The 27,656-nt window shown below is 33.1% G+C and overlaps 3 protein-coding genes across 3 annotated transcripts; 2 read left to right on the plus strand and 1 right to left on the minus strand.

Moving 5' to 3' along the window:
* Window positions 1-1,076: 1,076 nt before the first annotated feature.
* Window positions 1,077-12,042, minus strand: LOC103837423 (protein NRT1/ PTR FAMILY 2.11). Its single transcript, XM_033280908.1, has 4 exons — window positions 3,464-12,042; window positions 3,068-3,285; window positions 2,423-2,976; window positions 1,077-2,228 (listed from the first exon to the last, which is right to left on the minus strand). The coding sequence occupies exons 1-4, from the start codon at window positions 3,618-3,620 to the stop codon at window positions 1,319-1,321; spliced, it is 1,839 nt and encodes a 612-aa protein (XP_033136799.1). The 5' UTR covers window positions 3,621-12,042; the 3' UTR covers window positions 1,077-1,318.
* Window positions 12,043-16,139: 4,097 nt separating this feature from the next.
* Window positions 16,140-19,385, plus strand: LOC103837424 (LRR receptor-like serine/threonine-protein kinase FEI 1). The gene is made up of 12 exons (XM_009113781.2): window positions 16,140-16,224; window positions 16,312-16,447; window positions 16,532-16,603; window positions 16,677-16,748; window positions 16,830-16,901; window positions 16,979-17,050; window positions 17,126-17,197; window positions 17,268-17,374; window positions 17,450-17,959; window positions 18,442-18,696; window positions 18,765-18,898; window positions 18,977-19,385. The coding sequence occupies exons 1-12, from the start codon at window positions 16,140-16,142 to the stop codon at window positions 19,211-19,213; spliced, it is 1,824 nt and encodes a 607-aa protein (XP_009112029.1). The 3' UTR covers window positions 19,214-19,385.
* Window positions 19,386-24,369: 4,984 nt separating this feature from the next.
* LOC103837425 lies at window positions 24,370-27,562 on the plus strand. Its single transcript, XM_009113783.3, has 6 exons — window positions 24,370-24,602; window positions 24,707-25,129; window positions 26,137-26,270; window positions 26,778-26,925; window positions 27,059-27,165; window positions 27,287-27,562. The coding sequence occupies exons 2-6, from the start codon at window positions 24,796-24,798 to the stop codon at window positions 27,326-27,328; spliced, it is 765 nt and encodes a 254-aa protein (XP_009112031.1). The 5' UTR covers window positions 24,370-24,602; window positions 24,707-24,795; the 3' UTR covers window positions 27,329-27,562.
* The last annotated feature ends 94 nt before the right edge of the window (window positions 27,563-27,656 follow it).

The raw sequence follows: 27,656 nt of genomic DNA on the forward strand, positions 1-27,656 counted from the left end.
ACTTGGATTCACCCCCGGGGTGAATTCTCTAATTCACATCACCCTTCTACACCAATTAAAATGCCACGTAAGATTAATAAAAAAAGGAAATAAAATTAAAAAAAAAAAGAAAACAGATGAGAAAAAAAAATGTCGCCTTTTAACAAGAAGAGAACGTGATCTTTTGACTCATCTTTTAGGTTTTCAGCTTCACATCAATTCCCAATTCACATATGAAGAAGATAATGTGATATTTGATTACTAATCCTACGACATATTGGTATATCTCATCATCAATTCTCAATATATCATCATGAAATAAATCCTAAACTAAACCCTTAGATTCTAAATCCAAATCAGACTCTAAATTCAAATTTACGATTTAAATTTAGGATTTAGAGTTTGGGTTTATGGTTTGGGTTTAAGATCTAAGATTTGGGTTTAGGGTATAGGATTTGGGTTCAGTGTCTAGAGTTTAGGTTTATAGTTTAGGTTTAAGGTTTACGGTTTGGGTTTAGGGTCTAGGATTTGGGTTTAGGGTATAGTGTTTAGGTTTATAGTCTAGTTTTAGGGTTTAGCGTATATAATTTAGGTTTAGGGTCTAGGATTAGGGTTTAGAGTATAGAGTTTGGGTTTAGGGATTTGGATTTGGGTTTAAAATTTAGGGTATATGGTTTAGAATTTAAAATTTAGGGTTTAGGGTTTAGCGGAAAGCGTTAGCGTCGTTAAAATTAGCGTTTTTATTTTTTGTAGTTATTTTTTATTTAATTTATTGTTTTTTAGTTAATAATCTATGTGTCAATTTAATTGGTGTTAAAGGGTGAGGTGAATTTAAAAGTTCACCCTAGGGGGTGAACCTAAGTTCTGTCCTAATTTTTGGTGGCTTTGTTTCATTATTTTAGTTTGTTATGTTGTATGGTGAGGAAATACAATATTAGAAACATAATGTGTAACATACAATAGAAGCGTAGAGAGAACTCATGAACCGTCTCAATATATCTGTGCTTGACACGTCCATACAAATTATGCATATGTAACTAGTAAATGCCTAAGTAGTAGTATTTTTGGTGGCTATGTTGCATGGTGAGTAAAAACAGTAATAGAAACATAATGCTTAAAATACAAGACGATTTCTTTTTATTTTGCAAATACATGTAATGTTATAATCTCCCTTTTCTGCACATTGATAGAAAGAAAGAGATGTGATCAAACATATTAACCAGAAAATAAAATAAAAAGGAGCCACAGGAAGTATATCATTACATCGTTTTTCCATGGCTTATTCCAAGAAAATCCAAAGAGTGTAGACTTAAAGTCCAAAAGAAGTGAAATATGATCATCAGACTTTGTTCTTGTCTTGTTCTTTGATGATATCTCCACTGGTTTCATAACTTGTCTCTTCATCATCACTTCCTTTGTACCTATACCATCTTGCCATCACCAAGAAGTAAGCAAAATTAACTGCCAAGATTCCAGCTAACAAGAAATAGAAGTAATCCAATCTCCCTTTGTTCAAATCCTCAGCTAACCAATTACCACCCGCCGAGTTCTGCGTCATCCTGTGAACCGTTGTGATCAAGAAGCTACTGATGTAACTCGAAACTCCTCCTCCTACGTAAAAGATAGAACCAGCGAAACTCCTCATGTTCTCAGGGAACTGCTTGTAGTAAAACTCCATCTGTCCAATAGCTCCAAACGCGTCGGCTATTCCAGCAAGTACAAGCTGCGGAATCAGCCACATAGCCGACATTGAGGAGATTTCTCCCTTCCGTGGCGCTAAACCGAGTGTCGGTTGAGTTAGTGCTAAAGTTCTCCTACGTTCCTCGACGAAACCAGAGACAATTAAGCTTAAAAAGGCGAAAAAAATCCCGGCTCCAATTCTTTGCAAGAGCGTTATACCCGTCTCTATACCGGTTATTCTTTTTAATGTAGGAACCAAGACACGGTCATAAAATATGATGAAGAGGGTCATGCCAGTCATCAAGAAGACAACATAGGTGGCTGCCGGGATCATGAAACCTCCGGAGCCTAGGCGACGATCACTCTGGAGAGCTTGGAAGACAGGATAAGTCATTTGTTGCGCCATGGTTAAGTAGTAGATCGATGAAGCAAACCATATAGGAAGCACTCTCATGATGCACTTCACTTCTTCAACTTGTTGCATTGTACATAGATTCCACGGATTCACAGGCTTACCATCAGCCTCCAACTTGTCTTCAGGAGTCAAGATCGCCGCCTTGTCGAGAAACCTGCCGAGTAAGAATCTCTCTCAGTAAACATAAAGCATCAAAAAAGACATTGTATAAGTATATATATATCAACTATAGATGCAGTCATTGTAAAAAAGTTTTGATATGAATAATTTTAACATTCATTCACTCAAAAAAAAATATATATATATATATAACGGTGTTTTTTTACCGGTTTAAAAGTGTGTGTTTACCTGAATTGTTGGGTGTATTTGAGCTTGGCGTTTGCGTATTTTGATGGGTAGTAGTTGTAAAGGTTCAGCCAAGGCTGTTCCACTGGCTCTAACCTGTGTTTCTTGATAGCAGCCGTTATAACATGAGCTATGCTAGCCAATGGACTACCTGAGGCTTCGATCTTAACATACAACTTAGCACCCGCAAAGAAAATCACGGAGGCCAAGAACATTAGAACAACCGGGATGGTTAAACCGATGGTCCAACTGACATTAGACTGGACATAGACAACTACTGTCAGAGACAAGATCTGCGCGAAAGTGAAGGTAAAGAAGTACCAGTTGAAGAAACTATCAATCCCTCTCTTCCCTGACCCGCTCTTCGGATTAAACTGATCAGCTCCGAAAGCTAGATTGCACGGTCTAATCCCTCCTGCTCCCACGACAAGAATCCCAAGACCCATCAGTAGAAACGCTATCTGGCCACCACTTGGCCCGATACACGAGCTCGCTGTGCCGCATGGGGCTGGATGTAGCTGTGGGACTGCAGCAGTCAATAGTATCGCAAGTGATCCCTACAAAACAAGAACCAGATTTTTTTTTTTTAGGTTATAAACCAATATTGCCTGTAGAGGAAGAAAGAGTTATGAGGGGATGGATCTTTACAAGAAAACAGGCGAGGACCGCAACGGTAAGAGTCTTGTATCGACCGAAGTAAGTGTCGCAAAGGAAAGCAGCGACGAAAGTTCCGAAGTTGACTGTGCCAGCAAAGGCAGTGATGATTGTTGCAGCTGTGACACTCTTCATGTTGAAGACAGAAGTTAAATAAACCAGAAGGTTTGATAGTGTTCCAATGATCCCAAGCTTCTCAAATGTCTCATTTCCTGGTGGTAACAACAACAAAGATTAACCAAGATCATAAGACTTCAATATTATGACTAAGTGAAAACTTAAGACAACAAAACGACAAAAGAAATAGTTTCCAAAAGAAGAAAGTTTTTTTTTAACATTAAAAAGAAGAAAGTTTATAGAGCACGGTAAATGATAATATTATTGCGTTACCAATGATGTAAGGCATGACTTTCCAGCCTCTATAAACGACTTTGGTCTCCTGAACATCTTCTTTAACAGAATCAACGGCCGTAACAGAGCCATCGTACACGGCGGAGGAAAGTTTTTGGTGATCCATAGACTCGACTTCTAGAGACTTTCTCTCCATTTTGTAGTAATTACTACTACTAAAGTAACCGTTAAATTTGTACTTTCTGTATTTTTGTATGTTATTGTTGTCTCAAAGGCCAATGACTATGTTTTTCATCTTGGACCTGACTCTATTTATAGTGTTAAGAAAAAAGAAGATGGTGGAGACAGTCCTGGGTGGAGCTGTTGGAATCTGGACAAATTGGTAATTTAATAATATGGCCGTGAAAGAGACATGTGTTAGTGATTACAATATTTATTTTTCAATTAATTAATTAAACTAAACTTTATTTTTCTTTTTCTTCCAAAACTAAACTTTAAAGAAAAAAAATCAGAAAATCCATTGAAATCTAGATTCCAATAGAAGTGCTATGGCCCCATCACAAAGCAACTCTAATAACAGCATGTTCCTATAAATGTTAGCTTATGTTGTTATAGGATGTACATTAACTTATGCTTTATTTATATATATGGAGAAATGTCATAAGTCGTTCTAGTTAAAATTTCAGATAAATATTTTTTCTTCTAAAAATTCGAAATGGGTCAAGCTTTTTGTCAGTTTTGTTTCTACATTATTTTGATTTTATACTTCTTATTCAAAAAATACACATTACAGTAGAAAACACAAATCATAATAAATTTAAAATTATATTTAACCAAATCTGAAAATTATTATAAAACAAACTATGCAGATCTGCTCTATTCTTCTAATGATATTTTAAACATCAAAAATCATAAAATAGTTTTGTTCATGTTTAAGATGAGTTTTTACTGTTTCTATTTTTCTCTCCAAAAATATATTATTTCTAAAAGTATATTATTCTATCTATTTTAAATCAACTAACTTTAGATCCCTAGATGCTTAAGCACCAATATCACTTAGGTAATGTACTCTCACTCGTTTTTGACCAAAAGAAGGTAATGTACTACTCTCTTAATGGCTAGATTGATCGATTATATCTGAAACAGTATCATTACCTGAATAAAAAGATAATGCGAGCAGAATTGATCATCGTGACGTTTTCTTTGTATGCATTACAATTTATATGAAAATGATGTTTCTAGGTCGAAATCCTTTTTTTCATCAAGGCCTACATGTATTATGTATACCGATTTTTTTTACTGGTAATGCGGGTTTACGGCTGAACCGAATAGGTCTTTTCATTCAAACCTAGTCAACTAATTCAACCATGTTATTATATTTTGTTTCTTTGGTCGCACCTCGTAAACTAATATTAAACTGAAGTTGGTCATTTGATCGAGTTTTGTAACTTTTTCTTCTTTTTTTTACTAAACTGTAAAGCTAGCTATTCTTATACTTCTGACCAACGAAAGGTTGTCTTCAGCAAGAGAAAACCTACTGACTCCGAAGAAATTGGTCCGTTCTAAAAGTTATATCTAAAACTTTTTTTTGATAACTGAGTGTCATGATCCCACCAAAGTGGTCCAAACTAAAGACCGAATGACCAAAGACTTAGTTTACACTGGTATCACCGTGAACGATCTTCGGTCTCGAATGCTAAGGTTTTACATGTAAATTCCTCAGTGGTCGGAATTCGAACCCGGATGACGGGACTCACAGCCGTGAACCCTTTACCACCAGAGTTAGAAACCCCAGTTGTTATAACTAAAACTTGCATTTCGAGCTGAAAAAAATGAATGATATTCACGTTTCTTTTTGTACACATTCGAACGCATACGCATGCATGTAAGAAACAAACGTAGTTAACACCACGAGGCATGAGTTAGATACGTATAAGCGTTGAAAACTTCAGTCGTTTAAAGACTCTTAATTAATTAGTAGTATTAGTTACGTAGTTAACACCACGACTACACGAGACATGAGGTTCTGTTTGATCAAAAATATACGTACCATGAGGTTTTTTTCTTTTGTTGAATTGTTTTTTTTTTTACATTTTTTTTCTTTGCCACCTTCTTGATTTGTTTCATTATTATAAGTTTCACTCACCAAAAAAACTATTGTCAGATTAATTTCATTTGGCAACATGATTTTGTGGACGATTTCTATGAAAATAATTGAGCTGGATCATTTAAAATTCTGGTGACGTACGCAACAATTATTCATATCCCTGTTGAATTGTGTTGTGCGATCACTACAAGCTCCAACTTATTTGTAGATACGATTCAAGGAAAATAGTTATGAAAATATAATAATCTTACTAAATCCATTTTAGTTCGATTTCAAAATTTGTAGTTCGAAAAGTCTGGAACATTAAATTATTGGACCACGTAGTTAAAATTTAAAGCAATTTTTATTTTAGAACACAAATACATTTTTTTATCCCAGCGAACACAAACACTTTTCAATTGTTTTTTTTTTTCAGAATATACATGGCAGTTCATAAAAAAGGTTTTGGACCAAAACTCATAACCTCTCATCTTAAAGTTACAAATGTAATATTACTTTCTGTTAAGTGTTAGTCTATTAAACTTTGCTTGTAGTATTTTCTAATTGAGTAACAATATCTCACATTTTATAAGATTATATAACAAAGAAAAACGAAATAAATATTGGGACCAAAAATATTAGAATGAATAGACGAAGACTGACGTGTTTACAATAATCTGAAGAGACCAAAACATTGTAAAAGAAAATCCACAAGAGTCAACCATCATGCTCATTACGTTCAGATAACTTCCCGGACTTTTTTCGTCTAAGGCCATTCTCAGGTGGTCAATGATGGAAAAGTGTAAAAAATTATTCTTATATATGTAGTATATATATTTTATCGTGTGTTTTATATAATTATCTATCTATAATTTCAGATCTGTAGATGAAGGGAATCGCAATGAAAATCACTACACCATGGCAGCAACTGACAACTTGTTTTTCTTTTTGTCATCTGAATTTCATTAAGTTAAAGAAGACACCAGATTACAAACTTACAAACCATACAGCAAGTTCATAGAGAACCTCTCGAGACTAGAGGTAGTGTAAACACATTTTTCTGGAGACAGGACGGTGATCAAAAGAACGATCCTGGAACACACAAGACCCATATACACACTAAAATATAAGAGAGAGTAAGAGGGAAAACAAAAGAGAGAATAAGAAATAACACAATTACCTAAATGGTATATCAAAACATAGACCAAGAAAATGGTATATGAATATTCAAGAGTTAGAACTAAACTTAGCTAATAATTTATTAATTGTACGGTTGGAATTTTGATCAAATATAAGTTTCATACTTATACATCATTTCTTCTGTAAGTCTTAAACAATTTTTGAATAACATAATGTATGTAGTGTTCCAGTAGACTATAGTCATTTGGTGGGCAAAAAAAAAAACTCCATATATTGGGACAATAGTCATTTTGGATATATCATATATTTGAACTTAATCCTTATAGTGTTCCAATAGACTATAGTCATTTGAACTAAATTATATATTTCTATGAAGTATACAGTTTTACATGTTTTAGTGGGACTACAAAGAGTTATCTGGTTTACCTTTTAGAGGATAATCAACATAATAAAAACGTATCAAAAGTTCATAAAAAAAATTATTAAAACGTTGACTATTAGTCGACCATATTTTTATTTAGTTTTAGCGGTTCACAAAATTCCTCCGATTTTTAATTATGCTATGATTTACTAAGAAAACGATACTATGCTATAGTTTGTTCAAAAAAAAAATTTGTTCAAAAAAAAAACGATACTATGCTATAGTTGTCCAGATCTTCTACTAGTAGAACAAGAAAACAAATCTATTATAAAAAAAATATAATCATACCACAAGGTCTAGAAAGAAGAAACACATAGAATGGTTAAAGAGGCTGTGATCTGATTAAACTTTTTTGCACAGTAATGATGAAACTCCATTTCAATTTTAAGTGGATATCAGCCTTTTCGTGATTGCTTTTTCAATCATCAATCTTTTTTGTGGGAAACACTAATCATAATGTGATCACTTCCCAACTATACTGGTTTCTGTTATAGCATCTCCAAAAACACTCTATATTTTGAATATTTTGAAGACAATACTCATAATGAATAACTTTAACATATCTTATACTTCATACAGTACTTTTAGTAAAATTGTAGCCATTTATTTTGTTTCGTTATGTATAATTCATTACATTAACGTAGAAATATTATTTGTTTCCCCCATTTAATTTACAATAAATGTTGTATTGATAATTAATAAGGTATATAAATAAGGCATGTGAGATATTATGCAAAATTTTCTAATATGATCGCCCTAAATAAAATATCACTTCAAACGAAACATAAATAATATAAACTAATTGAAAACCTAAAACAAAGATAACTATAGTTTAAGAACATTATGAGAGAAAGATGTACAATTTTCATCTTTATATATATTGTCAACCACCGGCCTTACAAGCATGGGAATTATCATCAACACCATCGAGCTCTGAAATCTTTCATGTATCAAGTATTTATACTAATATGGACTTTCTCTTTTGGAGAAAGAATGGAATTCTGGAGCCAGAAGATGATAGAGACTTTTATCCTTGGATAATTTGGTATATCTGGAAAGTCAGGATGAAAAGTTGTTTAGAAGCATAAACAGAGATCCATTGGAGCTAGTCAGATATGCAGAGAGTGAGTGTCAAGCTTGGTTTAATGCAAGAGACTATGTACCGGTTCCGCCAAAATTGGTACAGAATATTGAAGAACCACAAATCTTAAGCTTGAGTAATATTTGCATGGTGGATGGCTCATGGACCTCCACAGCTCAATTTAGTGGAATGGAATGGGTCTGAAAGGATGCAATGGGGAAGATACAACTCATGGGGTCAAGGAACTTGCGGAGAAGGGAGACAACGTTACACTCAGAACTGGAAGCGCTAAAGTGGGCAATGGAGAGCATGATACAACACTCCACCTATCAAAGGTTTGGGACGGATTGTAAGGACCTGATTGCGATGATAGAGCAGCCACAAGATTGGCCCAACTTCTCAACCGAGCTGGAAAACATTCAAACTCTTCGGTTGTGTTTTTCAGACTTCAACATCACCTACTTTCCAAGGGCGCAGAATGAGATCGCAGATGCGTTAGCTAAAAGTGCACGTTCTTTTCATAGATCATTATGTTTTATTGGTTGTTTTATTCCGGTTTGGCTTCTCAGACCACCTCAAGTTTGAGTAATAGAAGAACCGTTTGCTGTAAAAAAAAATATATATATATATATATTGTCAACCAATTCATCATATATTTTCATAGGATCCTCTCTTATAGAAGGCGGAAAATAAGTTTATATATGTTAGCATCAAATCAAAATGTATCAACACGTACTGAAAAACAAATAAAAGAGAAACGCAGAGGATACATAGATCAAAACAAGGCTTCTTAGTTCTTAACCTTACCCCCAACGATGAAAAGATTATAACAACTATGATAAAAAAAACTATGATCAATGCAATAAAATTGGTGTCAGCTTCTGGTAATGCACACCAAAGATCCGATCAGTATTGTTTTCACCTGCCACTATAAATATAGCTAATTCACTATACGCTATAGAAAACGCAATACAAATTCTAATATAAGAATACTTAAAAACATGCAATTAGTTGGCAGAAAAGCAGCTAATCAACATTAAACCAAAAAAATAAGTAAATTACTGCATTTTATTTTAGATTTTATTTTTGTGTTGGAAAGATTGATGTTTTAGAGTATAACTAATGTAACTATTTTTAAAATTTAAACATAAGTTAAAATTTAAAAATATGAGTGTTGAAAATTTATTGGTAAAACAAAAAGTAATAAACAAAAAATGTATTTTTAAAAAATATGTGTAAAATCTTAAACATTAATCTTTTAAATACATAGGAAGTAACATATTATATAATAGTACACATTAATATGTATACGTATTGGTATTTATACGTATATGCATATGATCACGTGAAACACATTATAAATGCAGTAAACGCGCATAGGTCCATTCGAATTTACTTTGTAGTTAATTATGACGACGAGTATTTAATTAAGTTAGCAAATGATAGTTGGGTAATTAAAACCAGAAAGTGGGAGGAAGAGGATCAAAATGCGTCAGGTTTTAGCAATACAAATGGTAAGGGAGAGAAGTGCGTGTCGTTTTCACCATTCCACTAAATTGATTCCTGGTCAATTATTCCAAAAGCAAGTGCGATTACCATTACCGAACGGCCAATGCGTTGCGGTTACCTTTTCACAATTTTCTTCCCGCTCAATGCTGTTGTACAGAACTATAGATATGTACCTCTTCAAACAATATTACGTTGTCTATGCAGAGCTCTTTTTGGGGATAAGTTACAACTAACGAAAGATTCGTTTATGGTCTCCAAAATATTAAAAGTTAATAGGCATAGATAACTTGGCTTCCAAATGGTTAAAAATATATATTTACTGAGTGTTTAAAACCACGTATATCGACCTACCCTGGATCTGTATATGTTTAGGGTGACATTTAATTACTTTTATGATGACAATTGACAAGTTGGATTACTATATTTTCGCACGGGAAAGACTTAATGAGCGGATTTGCTTTTCTCTGAAGAAATGGTTTTGGAGATGACCTAAAAAATTGGTGTTAAAAACGTAAAGACTAGAATAAGTTTAACAAAAATAAAAAATAAACGTAAAGAATAGGTTTGTTATGGCAAAAAAAAAAAAGTAATCGAACCTTCGACATGTGCTTCTCTGCAACTTTATGATAAAGTCGTAGTTTGCCAGTTTCAATAGTACGTTTCTAAAACTGCCCAATCCGGCAATCGCTCCTCGGTTCTTTTTTTCATATTTAATTTGTTTGAGGTATTTTGTTTCTAAATATTTTTTTTGTTAAAGGGTTTAAATAAATATGTAATTATGCATCGATGAAAAATATATATACATAAATGGTATTGCAACCGAAGTGTGTAACCAAGTTGTCAAGTACAATACCCTTAAGTTAGAGTTCTATTAAAAATTAGAAATATTAATAATATAAATTTTGCCAACTCTATAATAGGTCCAATGAAGTTTGCGAATATATGAGTAAAGATAGGATATATAATTGGAAGCAAGATCAGATGATTCGAGTTTGAAATGCACAGACATAAGATGTGCGGTCTACATAATCAACAAACCCAAAACTAGTGAGAAACCCTTACTATGCGACAACAAAAAAATATTGAACCTCTGTAATACGGGTGAGAGATGTTCCTGGTAAGAGAATATGTATTTCTCATCTAATGTAGAATCACACCAGCCTAGAAAATATCTCATAAACATTCCAAAAACACAATGAATACACTAACAAAATGCTCGTTAGGCCCCATATGACACGGTCTACTCCGGCCAAATAAGACTCGAAACTATCCACGGGTTTAATATCTCCTATAGAATTTATTGATAACGAAGTTGGCTTCTAGAGATAATGCTGTTGACAGAGAGTATATTTGTCCATATCTTGATTGATACTCTTGAATATGAGAGTGTCACTAAAGATATATACGAACATGATCGCAAATGATGAGCAGTAAGTGGAAGTTAAGAGCCACATCATCAAAGACAATGTCTTCTAAAAAGTAAATTTTCCGTTTCGTATCACTTCGACTAGTCCTTGAAAAAACAAAAGGCTCTTTTTTTGTTGACCAGTACAAAGATGAAGTTGAAAACATACATATGAAAAACATTCAGTTTTATTTACGTTGTTTTGATTTGGCATACATATGAAAGTGCCAAAATATAAAGTTTGGTTCAGACCGCCGATAAGATAAAACCGATTTGGACATAGCGAAGCAAAACATTAGTTATGGATCCTCAAATTTTTAAGAGTAAAAATGCATAGTCATATATAAGCCCACCCAAAATCTCACGACTAACTCTGACAGCCGGACCAAGATTGGTTTCAGTTTTGGTTGGTGTAATATTGGTTTAGTCATGGACTGTGTATATATGGTTTGAATTGGGTACAAAAAAACTTGGGAATGTAAAAACATTTGACTAATGTAGATGTGAAGAATAAGGATAAAGTGGAGATAAATCATAATCCGGCTTCTACAGCATTGCTCGAGACATATATGTAGAGCATATTCGAGTTAGCAATCAGAAAAAAAAAATCAAAAATCTTAAACACTCAATGTCTCGACCATATCAATGATACACCATCCATTATCCTTCCATAGTTTCCTTAGTTTTTTATTTGACAAAGGGCTTTAGTTTCCTTAGCTAGAATAATTAAATCTTTAAATAACTTGTTTACTTTAAACACTGTACATTTTTTCTTACAAAAGCACACATTCATCTTATATATTTATATAAAACAGAAGTCACAACTTTGATTCATGTGTGATTTTTTAAAAAATGGACCTAATGGACATATTCCTAGAAAGTCATTTTACATTTAATCTCTAATCTTATCATTTAACTTTTGGGTCTACCAGAAATTTTTATTGGGCTATCAATAATTAGATTTAAACAATAGATGATCCATTAAATTTTTAGATATTATAAATTAAATAGATATAATTTAATGTTGTAATATTATACCTTCATATATTAAATATTTAAATATTTGTCGATGTTAACTTTTAAAATTATAAAGATTTTTTTTTAAATAACAAAAATTATATTATCTAACAATGATTAATCTTTACTGCCTTAAACAATGAAAACGAATTTTAAACTATATAGTTTATTTTAAAAATTAAACAAAAACTAAATGTTTAATTATTTACTCGATAGATTTCGATAATATAAATCTATGAAGCGAAAAGTTTAATTATTTAAAAACTTTCTAAATTTGTGAAATGTTACAATATTTTTGAATATGACAATAAAACAATATTTTACTAATCTTTATATATATAGTTACGATTTTAATAATGAAATAATAATCTGAAAATAATAATCTAAGAATATATATATATAGAAAAATATACAAATACATGTGAAAGTTTGAAACAATCTATTCAATAAAAAAAAATACCGTAAACTTATTATGTTTTAAAAATTGATAGACACATATATATCATAATATATATCAATTTAGAATTAAAAAACAAAAATTTGCGCGGTTGCGCGGGTCGAGATCTAGTTCATTTATTAATGCAACTGTTAATTTTATTCGAGAACATAGTATAAGTATGTACTATGCTTCTAATTCTTGTCTAATGATATATTTGAAAGTAGGTGAGATATAAAAAGATTATCTTATGAAAACAAATTGGTTGTTTTTTGTTTGTAAATCACCATTTTAGAATTGCGCGTTGATAAGATTCTTGGTTTTATGGTATTTAAATTTTGTTATGCTTATCTAAATTGCAATATATTTTAGAGATAAGTTTTATTAGACCGACGGACGACTGCTATACACGAACAATGGATGGGGTCCTATCAAATCACCCATTCAAAATTCTTGAAACACGTTTAAGATTATTAGTGGTATTGCTAATTGCTATTAGCAAATGCCCTAGTTTAGTAATAACAATAATGATCATGTTGTATTGTCACACCATCCATTCAAAATCTCTAAAATCATACATTATTAAGATTATTACTGATACTGCTAATTTGCTATTAGTAAGTGCCATGGTATAGTAATAAAAAAAACAAACCAAACGAACATGTTCTTGATTCCATTAAGTGATGGATGATGATATATGTTATGGGAATCACTTCCTCTTTCACTTTGTTTAGTATCTTGAATTCTTTTTGAAAGACGAAAAGCGCGTTTATTTTGTCTTCCCATTCAATTAATAGAATAAAAGAGCTTATCACGTTAATGTTTTTATTTTCCTAATATTCTGATTCTTGCTCTATATTGGCCTTCTGAAAAATCAAGAACCACATGAATATTACCACTTTTCAATAATTTAATTTACTTTCTCTAAAGATGAATCCACATGTCGAGTTATAATAACTATGGTGTTGTATAGTGCCAAGCCATTAAAAATGGTCAAACAACTCTTATGCTTCGTTGCCTTCATTGGTCCAGTTTAAAAAGAACAAATTCTTAAACGACTAATAATTATTATCCATCAAAGCAAAAGTAAATTTTGTTTAATCACAATGGAAGCAATATTTACATTTTAGAAATGCTTATACATTTCACGTGTAAGCACTTTGAGAGGCTCACAATCGATTTGAACAATTGCATCAAACGAGCGCAGTATATTAGTATTTAGGGTTTTGAACTCGTTTTTCTAGTTTTGTTTATTTATCCTGTCGCTTTACATTTGTTCCAATTGAAAATATGGTCAACGAGATATTGATGTTCTAACATAACTCGTACTTGTGTGACAAATAGAACAAATACAACTTGTACTTGTTAGAAGAAATTAAAGTCTGATGTGTTAGTCTTCGAATGTGAGCGTCACTTACATGTGTTTGAATATTTCCAACTAAATTGCATGTCTATTGTTATTAGCAACAACTTTAAATTAACGCAAAATGTAGAACAAAAGAACCAACTACAGTAAACATATAAAAAGTTATAAAATAGAATATGCTTGAAACTGGACAATTACGCATATTGAGATAAAAAATAATCACAATTGGAGTTAGTAGTTGGTAATAGCAGCAGGAAGGTCTATTCAAAATCATTAGGCAAAATATAATTATGACCATAAACAAAGTATCAATTTTTTTTTGTCAACAAAGTATCAATTACTCTTATGTGTAATGCGTTTCATTAATATTGATTCCAAAATTTGCCTGAAGAATAAAATAAACAAAAAGAAGAATTAAGGATTACAAATCAATATTGAAAATCATGAACCGATTGTTTTGAGTGGAGAACTTTTATTTATGATATAAAAAGAACAATTGATGTTAAATCATACTATACTCCATTTTTCTTATTCTAGAGAGTATATGTTACTATGAATTTGTAAGGTTTTGGTACCAGAAAACAGTTAAATGATCTCTTTCAATATTTAAATTGATTAAAACAAATTATTCTATAACAAAAATATTTCAACTGTTATTAATGATTGATATTGTTTACTCTGCACAAAAATTGCTTAGGCTGGATCAGCTTTATTGGTGATATAAAAATTGTTTTGCAAAACATAAATAAAGTACTGAAGAAATAAAGTTAAAGATTGAAGAACAATCATATTTAGTAAATTAGAGTTTGCTTATGATCAATTTAATTTTTCGAAAAAACATGGTACAATCTAACCAAATTATTTTCCTTACATGATGATCTGTTTATCTTTCATGTTGCCATGTTGGTCCAAAATTTCAATTGGATAATTTAAAATGGGTTTGTATACTAACAACTGGTCCAAACGTTTAGTCAAATTGGAACTCAAACATCTTTCAAACCCAACTATATACTATATATGAGAATCCAACTAATAATTTTAAAGCCCAACTAATAATTTTAAAGCCCAAACTAAGAATTTCACATAAATAGTTTGATCAAGTGATTCAAAACTTCAAAAGAAAAATAGTTTTGGGTAAATTTAAATTCGTCTTTTTCAAACACGTTCTCCCCTTTGCCAACAAGGAAAATTCATGTGCTATAGTCCATAATCATTAATATATGTTTGTAAACCTTTAATTACGTGGAAGCACCGTAGCCTATTGGTTAAGGTTTAAAGGCTTCTACACCCAGGTCTGAGGTTCAAATCCCACACTATGCAATTTATTGCAAATTACAGGAAATCCAGGTTTCAAGTCCCGGAGAGAGCGGTTTATTAAGCAATTATGCACAAACTACAACGGAAAGACTTGCAAGGGATCTTCAACATGGTGCAAGTAAATCTGGTCAGGCGTGGATCTTCATAGGACGACTCAGGTGATGCAGTTAGGCGTAGGTCTTCATAAGGCAGGTAGTATTGTCGGTTGTCGAATCGTCTATGTAATCTTTCCTATATCATACTTGTAAGATCATAATAAATCATTTAAAAAAAAAAAAACCTTTAATTATTGTATGAATGAAACAGAAAATCCACAACGTCCCGGTTTTGGTCTAACCGGTCAACAAAAAACCAATCATCTTTCATGGTTTAGCTATCTGTGATTAATGCAAGTGGTAAAATAGTCTGTAGATTTTTGGTCAACATGACTCGGACAAAACATTTGTTTCAATGCAGATCTCTCAGACAAAAGTAAATACAAGAAAGTTTTCATAACTTTTCACTCGCTCACTCGCGTCTTAATTTCACTTCTATAAACTAAGTCACCTTCATTGACTCATTGGTGACTATTAATCATTAGCGATTAGACTTCACAAACTGTACTCGCGAGTGTTTTGATTTACAAACTCTATCTACTCTCTCTCTCTTCTCTTTGGTCTGCACATCTCTCCAAGAAGTAGAGATTTTTTCAAAAATCTCTGCTTTCACTTAGCTCAAGAAGAAGAGGGAAGAACCAAAAAAAAATAAAAGATTAAAATTTAAAAAAAATTATTTTTAGGAAAAAACAAAAGTTAAGATTTTTCATCATGAAGTAGTCCTCACATCCTCGAGTGAGGGCACTCCTTTGGGGGATAAAGTTCTCGTCTTTATACTTTATTGACTACTCTTCTCCATCAAATCGAACTTAATAATCTCCTTTTCACTTGAAATCAGAGAAATGGGTATCTTGAATTGGGTCTTCTCAGTAGTTTCTGCAGCTACAACCCTTTTCGTTTCATGCTCTTCTGCTCTCACTCTCGATGGTTAGTGTATACTCTCTCTCTAAAGTCTCTGGCTTTTGTCGTGGTTTATTAGTAATGTAATGAAATTTGGAGGTTTGAATCTTGAAGGGTTTGCTCTTCTGGAGTTGAAAAGTGGATGGAATGATACTAAGAACTCTCTAGAGAACTGGAGAGATTCAGATGAGTCTCCTTGTTCTTGGACTGGTGTCTCATGTAACCCTCAAGACCAAAGAGTTGTTTCAGTGTAACAACTGCTCTCTCTTGTCTTTTTTCACATTCTCAATCTTTAGCTTCTTTCTTTGAATCTGCATTGTTTATTTTGATGCAGAAACTTACCTTACATGCAACTAAGAGGGATCATATCTCCTAGCATTGGGAAACTCAGTAGACTGCAGAGGCTGTGAGTGATGCTTCTTTGTTTTTTATTGCTAAAGTTTCTGTCTTTTAATCCAAGTTTGGTTGGAGTTATGTAGAGCACTTCATCAGAACAGCTTACATGGGACTATTCCTAATGAAATCACCAATTGCACTGAGCTCAGAGCTGTGTAAGTCATATTGGTCTCTAACATCTTTAGTAATGTTTGGACATGGACATTGGTGTATATCTGATTTGAACTTGCTTTCAGTTACTTAAGGGCTAACTATCTTCAAGGCGAGATTCCACCAAACATAGGCAACCTCACTTTCCTTACTATCTTGTAAGATTCATAATTATTTTTTCGGTTTTTTCGATGTTTTCATGTTTGATCATTTCAACGGATTGTGATGTTTCCAGGGATGTATCAAGCAATACACTGAAGGGTGCTATTCCTTCCTCTATTAGCCGTCTTACACGTCTACGCTCCTTGTAAGTAGAGAACAAAGTCTCAGCCTTTTAGATGTAACTGTTGAAACATGTTCTTGAACTCTTTGTTTGATTCAGGAACATGTCAACCAACTTCTTCTCCGGGGAGATACCTGATATAGGAGTTCTCAGAAGATTTGGAGCTGATTCGTGAGTTTTTACATGATCAAGAACTTTCAGACAAAAGTCTTGTGCTAATGTTTTGTGTCTGAATGGTTAGATTCACTGGTAACTTGGATCTTTGCGGCCGCCAGATTCACAAGCCATGTAGAACATCAATGGGGTTTCCTGTTGTTCTTCCTCATGCAGAAAGTGATGATGAATCAGGCAAGTTCTTGTTATTAAAAACACACTCATTCTCTTCCTTTTGTCTTAAACTTTCTATTTTTGGAATGTTCACAGATTCTCCAAAGAGGTCATCACACTTGATCAAAGGAATCTTGATAGGTGCAATGTCTACAATGGCTATTGCATTCATTGTGATCTTTGTGTTCCTATGGGTTTGGATGCTCTCAAAGAAGGAAAGAAAAGTAAAGAAGTACACAGAAGTCAAGAAACAGAAGGAACCTTGTGAGACAAGTAAGAAGCTGATCACATTCCATGGAGATCTTCCTTACTCCTCAACCGAGCTGATTGAGAAGCTGGAGTCTCTTGATGAAGAAGACATTGTTGGTTCCGGAGGGTTTGGGACGGTTTATAGAATGGTAATGAATGATCTTGGAACGTTTGCTGTCAAGAAGATAGATAGGAGTAGACAAGGATCAGATAGGGTTTTTGAGCGAGAGGTTGAGATTTTGGGGAGTGTCAAGCACATCAATCTAGTGAACATGCGTGGTTACTGCCGCTTACCAACTTCAAGACTTCTCATCTATGATTATCTCACTGTTGGAAGCTTAGACGATCTTCTCCATGGTAATTGCACTTGTACTTATCTTCTCTATGGTTATCTGTAGGCATGCGGGTTCGGTTAGTTCGGGTTATTCGGTCCGGGTAGTTTGGGTTATTCGGTTTTCGGTTAGTTTGGTTTAACATAAATCCTATTGAATTAACCGAAAATAAAAGTTCGGTTTAGTATTTGGTTAGTTCGGTTTTTGAAAATGTTATTAAAGTTTTTGATTTTGGTTAGATTTTGGTTTAATTTGTTAAAATTCCGGTAAATTTTGGTTATTTTGGTTACTTTGGTTCAAAATTTGTTAGTTCAGTTGGGGTTTTTGGTATGGTTTGGATATAAGTTTTTATAAAAAAAAAAAACGAAGTAATTGATTGCAGAACCGAACCGAAAACCGAACTATCTGAAATTTTTGGTCGGTTCGGTTCAAAATCCTAGGCCTAGTTATCAGACTGGTGATTCATATTGATCTTTGTGTGTATTTTTGGTTTCTTGATCTCACAAGAACGATCTCAAGAAGATGGTTTGTTGAATTGGAACGCACGGTTGAGAGTTGCACTGGGTTCCGCGAGGGGTCTGGCTTATTTGCACCATGATTGTAGCCCTAAGATAGTTCACCGTGACATAAAGTCAAGCAACATTCTACTTAATGATAAGCTAGAGCCTAGAGTCTCTGACTTTGGTCTTGCAAAGCTTCTTGTTGACGAAGAGGCTCATGTTACAACTGTAGTAGCTGGCACTTTTGGTTATCTTGCTCCAGGTACTGTTCTTTAATGAGTCTTGGAGAACAAGTAATTTGTTTCGTTTATAACCTTCTTGCGGAAACAGAGTATTTGCAGAATGGTAGAGCGACTGAGAAGTCTGATGTCTACAGCTTTGGGGTTCTTCTGCTTGAGCTTGTTACAGGAAAAAGACCAACGGACACGACATTTGTTAATAGAGGGTTAAACGTTGTCGGATGGGTAAAAAAATAAGCTCAGATCTTCGGCTTTGATCCAACAAGAACTGTTCTGTTTCTAATGAAATATTGTTTCTATCAGATGAACACTTTGCTGAAGGAGGATAGGTTAGAAGATGTGATGGACAAGAGATGTGTTGGCGTAGATGAAGACTCTGTGGAGGTGTTGATTGAGATAGCTGCGAGGTGTACAGCTGCTAATGCGGAAGACAGACCGGCTATGAACCAGGTGGTTCAGTTGCTTGAGCAAGAAGTTATGTCGCCATCTTCTGCTACTGCAATAGATTACTATGATGATTCTCATTCTGATTACTGTTAGGGTTTAAAGATGGTGTAAGATTACTGAGGTGCATTGTGCTTGTGCACTGTTAAGGTTATGTAACGAAATGTTACATTTGAAGCAGAAGATGTTTAACCTATTTAGTGGACTGCATTTTTATTGTAAGAATTTATAAAAAAATTCTAATAAACATGAATGTAAATATTTGAGCGAAATATTCACAAAATACTCTTTAATGAAAAAAATGACCGAACTAAATTTTATTAAAGGATTTTTTACCTAGAATTAACTAATATAGACTTAGAGTTTAGATAAGATAGAGTTTTGGGGATATAGTTTTGGATTTTAAAAAATAAAAAATAAAAAATAAAAATTTTCAAAATAAAAAAAGGTTATATTAGTTATTTAAAAAAAAAGAAATTTATTTTTGTGACAAATATTTTAAAAAAGTTATTTGAAAAAATTATCCTAAACATTTTGTGTTAAAATTTTGGTCTTTGTCAGCATAATAATTGTTTTTGATCTTATGAGATTAAAATGCATAGATTTAATTAAAGAAAAATGTATTAGACTCAAGTCACTCAACAAAGTTTTGATTTTTATTTTCTGGAATTTTTTAATGTTATCATCTCTGAAGAATGACCTTTCGTTTAATGGTAGAGTCTTCTGCGTCCATCTTTAAGCCCCATCACCCTCCTAAAAGGCCAACGCTTTTTTTGTCCCATTCGCTTCGCTAGTTGCTCACACACGTTCATACAAAGATAAAATAATTCCTCTCGAGTGACCAGAAAATTGTCTACCGTTAACACGAGACGCAATAGTATTACGTATTGATCATATGATATCGCATTTACATAGAGTATAGAGAGACCATTATAATCAAAGTAATGGACCTAATTAATGCTCCTCTAATGAAAATTCAATTCACATAGCGGTTGGAGATTTCATAAGCCAGTTTGGACTTTAGTTTGAGATCCTATATTATGAGAATTATATATAGGATTTTTGCCAAAACTAACCCACAACTTGATTTTAATTCCAAACCTATACCCAAACTTGAATCAAATGCAAAACTAACCTAAAAGCCTAGTGAAATTACAGCTCAGCACCTAGTGACCAAACAAAAAAACAGAAGCCATTTTTACGAATATAGCCCCAGTAAATCGTCTGAGTCGTCTGAGATGTTGGAAGTCGTCTGGACGACTGAAGTGTAAGTCGTCTGGTACCAGTTTATTTTAAAAATAATTTATAAATCTTGTAAAAAAATATTTTGATGCGTAAAAAATAAAAATCAAGTAATTATAAACAGTTTTAACTGATATAAATTAAGATATGATAAAATTGATTTGTTTTGAAGATATATGAGTGGAAGTAGTGAATCATGAAATACTTTGGTTTAGGAGTTTGGCAAACATATGTTATAGTATTGTATGTATTGTTAGGGTTAGATTTTGGAAAACTAAAATGTTTTTTTCAAAAATTAGTTTTCACCTATATGTGTTTATTTCTGTGTATAGTAAACACTTTTCAAGTTTGATTTGGTTTTATGAAGTGTTTAATTAGATAATTAAGTTTAGAGGTTATGTTTAGGGTGTGGATGACTTATATTTCAGTCGTCTGTTGAATAATTTACCTGGACGACGTATATTTCAGTCGTCCAGACGACTTACTTGTAAGTCGTCTGGAAAGTCTTCTATTTTAGTTTCCCGCTAAAAATATTTAATTTCCCGCTAAAAATATTAAACTCTTCTGGACGACTTACATGTAAGTCGTCTGTTTTAATTTCTTCACCAGACGACTGAAATGTAAGTCGTCCAGGAAGTCGTCTGAGTCAAAAATATTTAATCTAATTGGATTTTTTGTCTCCCTATATAAAGAAAAATTTACACATTCTCTCTCATCCTCTCAAATGGCTGCAACAAAAATGTAATGTTCATCATTCTAAAACTCTCCAACCTCTCTCTAATCTCTTTGACTTGAAAACACCAAACTTTATATGAATTTTTCAGTTTTGTCTCATGTGTTTCTTACTAATCTATCTCTTTTGCAGGTTTTTAATCAAATGGTGTTCATCTTCCACTAATTTAGAGGTAGATCTATTAATTTTAGATATGTATTTTTGTGTGTTCTATAAATGTAGATTTATCTAATCTTCCACTCATTTTCTCTATTTTTAAGTCATTTGAACGTTTTTGAATATGCAGGTTTTTCAGATCTGGATTTGATGTGCAGGTTTTTCAGATCTGGAAGACTTCTGGGACGACTTACCTGTTAGTCGTCTGGAAGTCGTCTGGAAGTCGTCTGGACTTCTTGGAAGTCTTCTGACAAAGTCGTCTGGACTTCCAGGAAGTCGTCTGGATTTCCTGGAAGTCGTCTGGACTTCCAGGAAGTCGTCTGGACTTCCAGGAAGTCGTCTGGACTTCCAGGAAGTCGTCTGGACTTCCAGGAAGTCGTCTGGACTTCCAGGAAGTCGTCTGGACTTCCAGGAAGTCGTCTGGATTTTTCTAAGCGTTTTGGTAAGTTCTTATGTCTGATTTTTCTTCATTTGGTAACTTCTTGTTGTATAAAGTTCTTACTTTTTTCCCAAACTAAAACTCTCCAAACCCACTCTAATCTCTTTGACTTGAAAACACCAAACTTTATATGAATTTTTCAATTTTGTCTCATGTCTTTGTTACTAATCTATTTTTTTTTGCAGGTTTTTAATTATTTGGTACTCATCTTCCACTAATTTAAAGGTAGATCTATTATTTTTAGATATGTATTTTTGTGTGTTCTGTGAAGGTAGATTTATCTAATCTTCCACTCATTTTTTCTGTTTTTAAGCCATTTGAACGTTTTTGAATATGCAGGTTTTTCAGATCTGTATTTAATATGCAGGTTTTTCAGATCTGGAAAACTTCCGGGACGACTTACTTGTTAGTCGTCTGGAAGTCATCTGGAAGTCGTCTGGAAGTCGTCTGGACTTCCTAAAAGTCGTCTGGACTTCCTGTAAAGTCGCCTGGAAGTCGTCTGAACTTCCTAAAAGTCTTCTGGCAAAGTCGTCTGAACTTCCTGGAAGTCGTCTGGACTTCTTAGAAGTCGTCTGGACTTCTTAAAAGTTGTCTGGTCTTGTCTACTCAAGTGGAATCCAAGCTTGTCTTTGTAGATGAATGATCTATAATAGTTTTGTTTGTGATCTGTTTTATGAATTGCATGTATACTCTTTTAGTTGTGAATTTTTTGTAAAATCAGTAATAATATTTTCCAAGATGTATTAAATGTGCTAACAATGTGTTTACACATTTACAAATCAATGAAATAATAGACTTCAGTAGTCTTTTTCTTATCTTTGGATCTCTCATATGCAATAATAAACTCCAATGGCCTTTTTCTCATCTTAATAAACAAGAATGTTGGTAAGAGATGGAAACAAACAATAGTAACTAGTCAAAGCATATCATATTTTTTATAAGTTTGCATTGAAAAACTTAGTCAAATTTAGTAAAACTAAGGGAGAGAACATATTTTGTAAATATGAGTTTTACATATCTTGAAGTTACTTATCACTCTTAAAAATACAAGTTATTCAAAAACTAACGTAGAAGACTTAAAAACTAGTGGAGAAGACGCGGACGACTTCAATCTAAGTTGTCTAGACGACTAAAATATATGTCGTCTGGTCAACGCAGAGGTTATTTTTGCAATTGACTTTGAAATCTGTTATTTCGGACGACTGAAAGTTAAGTCGTCTACTATTGTTTGGTTAAAAAAAAACTCCAAAAAAGCTAGACGACTTACATTTCAGTCGTCAGAGGTTAGTTTTGCATTTGACTGGATTATTTCAGAAGTTTGACTTTTTGGACGACTTACATTTCAGTCGTCTAGTGAAAATTAAAATAATAATATTTTTTTAAAAGTAGACGACTTACAGTTAAGTCGTCATAGGTTAGTTTTGCAATTGAAAAAAAAAACTTCAAGATTTAATTATATACAGACGACTTATAATTCAGTCGTCCACGAGACGACTGAAATGTAAGTCGTCCAGGATTTACGAGGTTTGATCAGAATCTCGGAAAAAAAAATCCTGGACGACTTACAATTAAGTCGTCTGGTGGACGACTGAATTATAAGTCGTCTGTGTATAATTAAATCTTGAAGTTTTTTTTTTCAATTGCAAAACTAACCTATGACTACTTAATTGTAAGTCGTTTACTTTAAAAAAAATATTATTATTTTAATTTTCGCCAGACGACTGAAATGTAAGTCGTCTGGGGAAGTCAAACTTCTGAAATTATCCAGTCAAATACAAAACTAACCTATGACGACTGAAATGTAAGTCGTCTCGGTTCTTTGGAATTTTTTTTGAAACCAAACAATAGTAGACGACTTAACTTTCAGTCGTCTCAGGTTACAGATTTCAAAGTCAATTGCAAAAATAACCTCTGCGTTGACCAGACGACTTCCAGGTAAGTCGTCTACAGCCAGACGACTGAAAGGTAAGTCGTCCACAGCCAGACGACTTCCCAAGTAAGTCGTCTGACGAACAGATCTGGAAAAAAACTCGATGTCATACCTTAAATTAGTGAGATAAGTTCCTTAGCATACATAAGGCTTCTCCAAGCACACAGAATCACAAACGGAAGTCACCCACCCATAATCGTTAGCTTCTATGACTCTATGAACCATAAAAATTTTAGAATCAAAATCTTGAGTTTTTTAGCTCATTGTGGAGAGAAAGTGAGAGATATGTTGTGTTTAGTTCACAAGAATGGAAAAAGAAGAAGGGTAAATCGATTTTAGGAGCATTAAGAGCTTCAAATTGCTTGTTCATGGTGGTTGTGGTATTGATGACAATGGCAATCTTGTAATTACTTGAAGATGATGAGGGTGAGAGAGTAAAAATGTCATTTTCGAAAAAAAAAATAAAAAAAAAATTGATGGCATTTTCGTAAATTATATGAACTTGTGGGGTGAATAGGGCAAAACCAATTTTCAAAAAAAAAAGGAGGTTAGTTTTGTGTTTGACTTTAAGTTATAGGTCAATTTTGCAAAAATCCCATTATATATTAAGAGAAACCTATATTTTTTTGCATGAATTAATTGCAAACTGTACTCTGCAATTATTAATAGTAAAATTTACGCCCATGACGGTGAACTCATTTTAAGAAAAAAAAAATGGCGGTGAACTCATTAATACTGCTATATATATACAGGGAATTAAAAGGCACTATGACAAAAAAGAAAAAAAAACAAAGTCGACTAGCATGCACATGATCAAGCTTAAAATTTTAGCGATATAACAAACATAAAAAAAAAAATTGATTTAAAATTAGCTATATAAATTTATTTAAGTGCTGGTTCTGATGAGTACTTCGTGATAATTATAGTTAGCATATTTTCTAAATTAAAATCGATCTCCATCGCTCTCGGATAGATTTGTGATTAGGTACGTAAGTATTTGCTAATCTAGTATCTATATAATATGCACATATGTGCTGCGTGCGTATATAAAAGAGATGCTAATCGCTTGTCCTTCTCTTATTGGTGAAGGGGGGCAAAGACGAAGAGTATTTTAGCCTTTCTTGTGATACTTTTAGATTTTGAGCGGTCTTATCTTGTTCTACACCTTACCTTTTACCATGTCTACCGTTCCGGTAAGGCCACCACCTCCTCCGGCTGGTTTACATCTTCGTCGGAACGCCTCTTCAACGACGGCTTCGAGATCTGCGGCAATGGTTGCTGCGGTTTCGAGCAGGCATTTTCTTGGGTTCTTTACTTATAATAGATGCTTTGAGTTTAAATCCTTGAGCCAAATGAGGTATCCGGCTTTTTTGAGCCGTCGGCAGCGAGTAACCACGGTGGTGGCTTCAGCGGGAAACTTGACGGCTCCGTCGTCGTGGGAGTCTTGGAAGCCAGATAAGACGGCGGTGGCGACGCCTCTATTGCTGAGTGATGTCATCTGGCCGGCAGCTGGTATGTGGATTATTTAAGGAACTTTTATATGCTAATGACTAATTAAGATTATCATTTGTTTTGTCAAATGATATTGAGATTATAAGTTTCACTAATGCGTTTTTGTTCGTAAATCAGAAGAACTACAACTGGCGATTAGGGTATAAAAGTTGAGAACAAACAAAGTTAATTAATTAACTAATTAAAAAGTCAGATGTGGTACACAAAAAAAATATAAAATTAAAAAAAAAGACGAGGAGAGATTAAAAAAATTGGATATAGAGAGAGAGATGGTGTCTCTTCCTAGTTCCTACGGCCAATGGTCGTTTATGACCTGTCTTTAGAGTGTGACAATTTTGTCGAATTTACCTTGAAATTAGGGTATGGTTTTTCATGACAAACGTGAAGAAATAAGCGTAAGCAAGAAATTTAGATATATTTTAATTGGTTGGGGAAAATATTATATGTATAAGACAGAAAATAATTGTGTTTTCAGATAAATATATCCAAAGATTATGTGATTGTTAATTACAGTTTATACTTGAATCGTAATAGATATATATATATATATATAGATATATGTGTATATATAGTCAAACTGATGTTTGTGTCATGAGAATCCTAGTTAGTGTTTTTCTTTACCTATGCTGACACTAGATTCCTATTATTCAAAGGTTATGTATAGCTGACTTCTTCCAACAAGTATGAAATCATATTCTTATGTGTGTGTGTGTCAGCTAGCATTATATTTACCCATCTCTGGTTTGAACTAAGTCTGACTTTCAATGAAATTCCAATTAAAAAAACAGATGATTCAACTAATTAAGTCTCTACTAGACATATAATCCGCCCATTTACTAGGAAAATTAGCAATTGGTTGATGAAAAATACAACAAAATGTTATTTTCTGAAATTACCGTGTCTGTATCTATAACAAAGAAAAAAGTATCTATAAAAAGAAAAATGGAGTTACAATATTTTTTATAAAAGTTATTCGTCTCTTAAATTTTAATCTTCTTTGTAAATAGGAGCGTTTGCGGCAATGGCAATATTGGGAAGAATTGATCACATTTTATCTCCAAAAGGAATTTCAATGTCAGTGGCACCACTTGGCGCCGTCTCCGCCATTCTTTTCATCACTCCATCTGCTCCTGCTGCTCGGGTAATCTTTAAACCCCTTTTACATATATATATAGGTAGCTATATAAACATAACAAGCGGTTGAACACAAACGCTTCTTTGCCAAAATGTAAACACCAAAGTAAGCTTTAACTAGGGTTTGAACGTGTACAATCAACAAAATCAGTGAGGAATCGCTATAGTGGAAAGTAGAACGTAGTTCTATCACATCGACAAACTAGTTGAAAAAATTTCCTCAAATGCTGTTCTCGTGCTTTCACTTTTCTAAGGAATAAAAAAACTAAAGAGGTCCAATATATTTTCTTTCTGACTATTGAAGATAACAACTTCCACCTAATATTTACTTTCATGTATCAAGTCACAACCTAGGTGTGCCATCACATCATGCTAAAATAGTAAAATAGGAAAGAGATGGCATCACATCATTTTTAAATAGCAACTTTGAATGCTAGTAGTAGTTATGTCATTCTATTATATTATTACTTAACTAATTAATTGATGAATGTCTTGTTTTCTTTACATTTTTCAGAAATACAACATGTTTTTGGCTCAAATAGGTTGTGCTGCCATTGGAGTGGTAGCGTTCTCCGTCTTTGGACCAGGCTGGCTTGCCAGGAGCGTCGCACTCGCCGCTTCCATAGCTTTTATGGTCATTGCTCGAGCCAACCATCCTCCTGGTAAACTATATTGTCTCATTATTTTTTGCCAAAAATAAATGATTTCTACTTTCTTAAGTTTTAATAGAGCGCGCGGTCTTAATTAAGTTGTGTTCTCTAATTCATTTTACTAATAAATAAACAAAAATTACAGCGGCGAGCTTACCATTAATGTTCATAGATGGAGCGAAGTTCCATCACTTGAATTTTTGGTACGCATTGGTCCCAGGTGCGGCTGCTTGTGTCATTCTCTGCCTTCTCGTAAGCTTTCTAGCTCTTTTATTTTCTCTAAATTTACTGTAAAAAAGTATGCATATATTATGCTTAGTCTTTAGTGATAATAGTTTTCCACTAACATGATACAATTTCTTCTTTTTTGCAGCAATCGATCGTATGTTACATGAAGGATAATCTAAAATTTTGATTAATTGTCAAGCAACATATACGATCAAATGATATATATATATATATATATATATATATATAATAGTAGTAATAATGTACAAATATACACACATTGATGGGAATCTTGTGAAGATATTTGATTCGTGTGTACACTTGATTTGAATGTATGTAAATGACTATATATATATAGTACGTTCGTTCAGCATATGTAATTCTCTGTTTTTCTCTCCCTTTTGCATGTTATCAGTTTTCTTCTTGTTGTTTCGCATAAAACTATTTGGTTCATGAAAATTATAGAAACAAATGTACTGTGTTCCACCATTAAGTAAAATTAATTCGGATATATA

This window comes from Brassica rapa, chromosome A09 (genome assembly GCF_000309985.2).
Source record: "Brassica rapa cultivar Chiifu-401-42 chromosome A09, CAAS_Brap_v3.01, whole genome shotgun sequence".
Lineage (NCBI taxonomy): Eukaryota > Viridiplantae > Streptophyta > Magnoliopsida > Brassicales > Brassicaceae > Brassica > Brassica rapa.

What these genes read in the sequence shown, in the direction of transcription:
- LOC103837423 (XM_033280908.1), bottom strand. Translation starts at nt 3,620, where the DNA reads ATGGAGAGAAAGTCTCTAGAAGTCGAGTCTATGGATCACCAAAAACTT. An exon ending in AGTCATGCCTTACATCATTG is followed by an intron (nt 3,286 to 3,463) that starts GTAACGCAATAA and finishes TGTTACCACCAG; the next exon opens with GAAATGAGACATTTGAGAAG. An exon ending in CGGTCCTCGCCTGTTTTCTT is followed by an intron (nt 2,977 to 3,067) that starts GTAAAGATCCAT and finishes CTTGTTTTGTAG; the next exon opens with GGATCACTTGCGATACTATT.
- LOC103837424 (XM_009113781.2), top strand. Translation starts at nt 16,140, where the DNA reads ATGGGTATCTTGAATTGGGTCTTCTCAGTAGTTTCTGCAGCTACAACC. An exon ending in CTCAGTAGACTGCAGAGGCT is followed by an intron (nt 16,604 to 16,676) that starts GTGAGTGATGCT and finishes GGAGTTATGTAG; the next exon opens with AGCACTTCATCAGAACAGCT. An exon ending in TGCACTGAGCTCAGAGCTGT is followed by an intron (nt 16,749 to 16,829) that starts GTAAGTCATATT and finishes ACTTGCTTTCAG; the next exon opens with TTACTTAAGGGCTAACTATC.
- LOC103837425 (XM_009113783.3), top strand. Translation starts at nt 24,796, where the DNA reads ATGTCTACCGTTCCGGTAAGGCCACCACCTCCTCCGGCTGGTTTACAT. An exon ending in TCGAGCCAACCATCCTCCTG is followed by an intron (nt 26,926 to 27,058) that starts GTAAACTATATT and finishes CAAAAATTACAG; the next exon opens with CGGCGAGCTTACCATTAATG. An exon ending in GTGTCATTCTCTGCCTTCTC is followed by an intron (nt 27,166 to 27,286) that starts GTAAGCTTTCTA and finishes TCTTTTTTGCAG; the next exon opens with CAATCGATCGTATGTTACAT.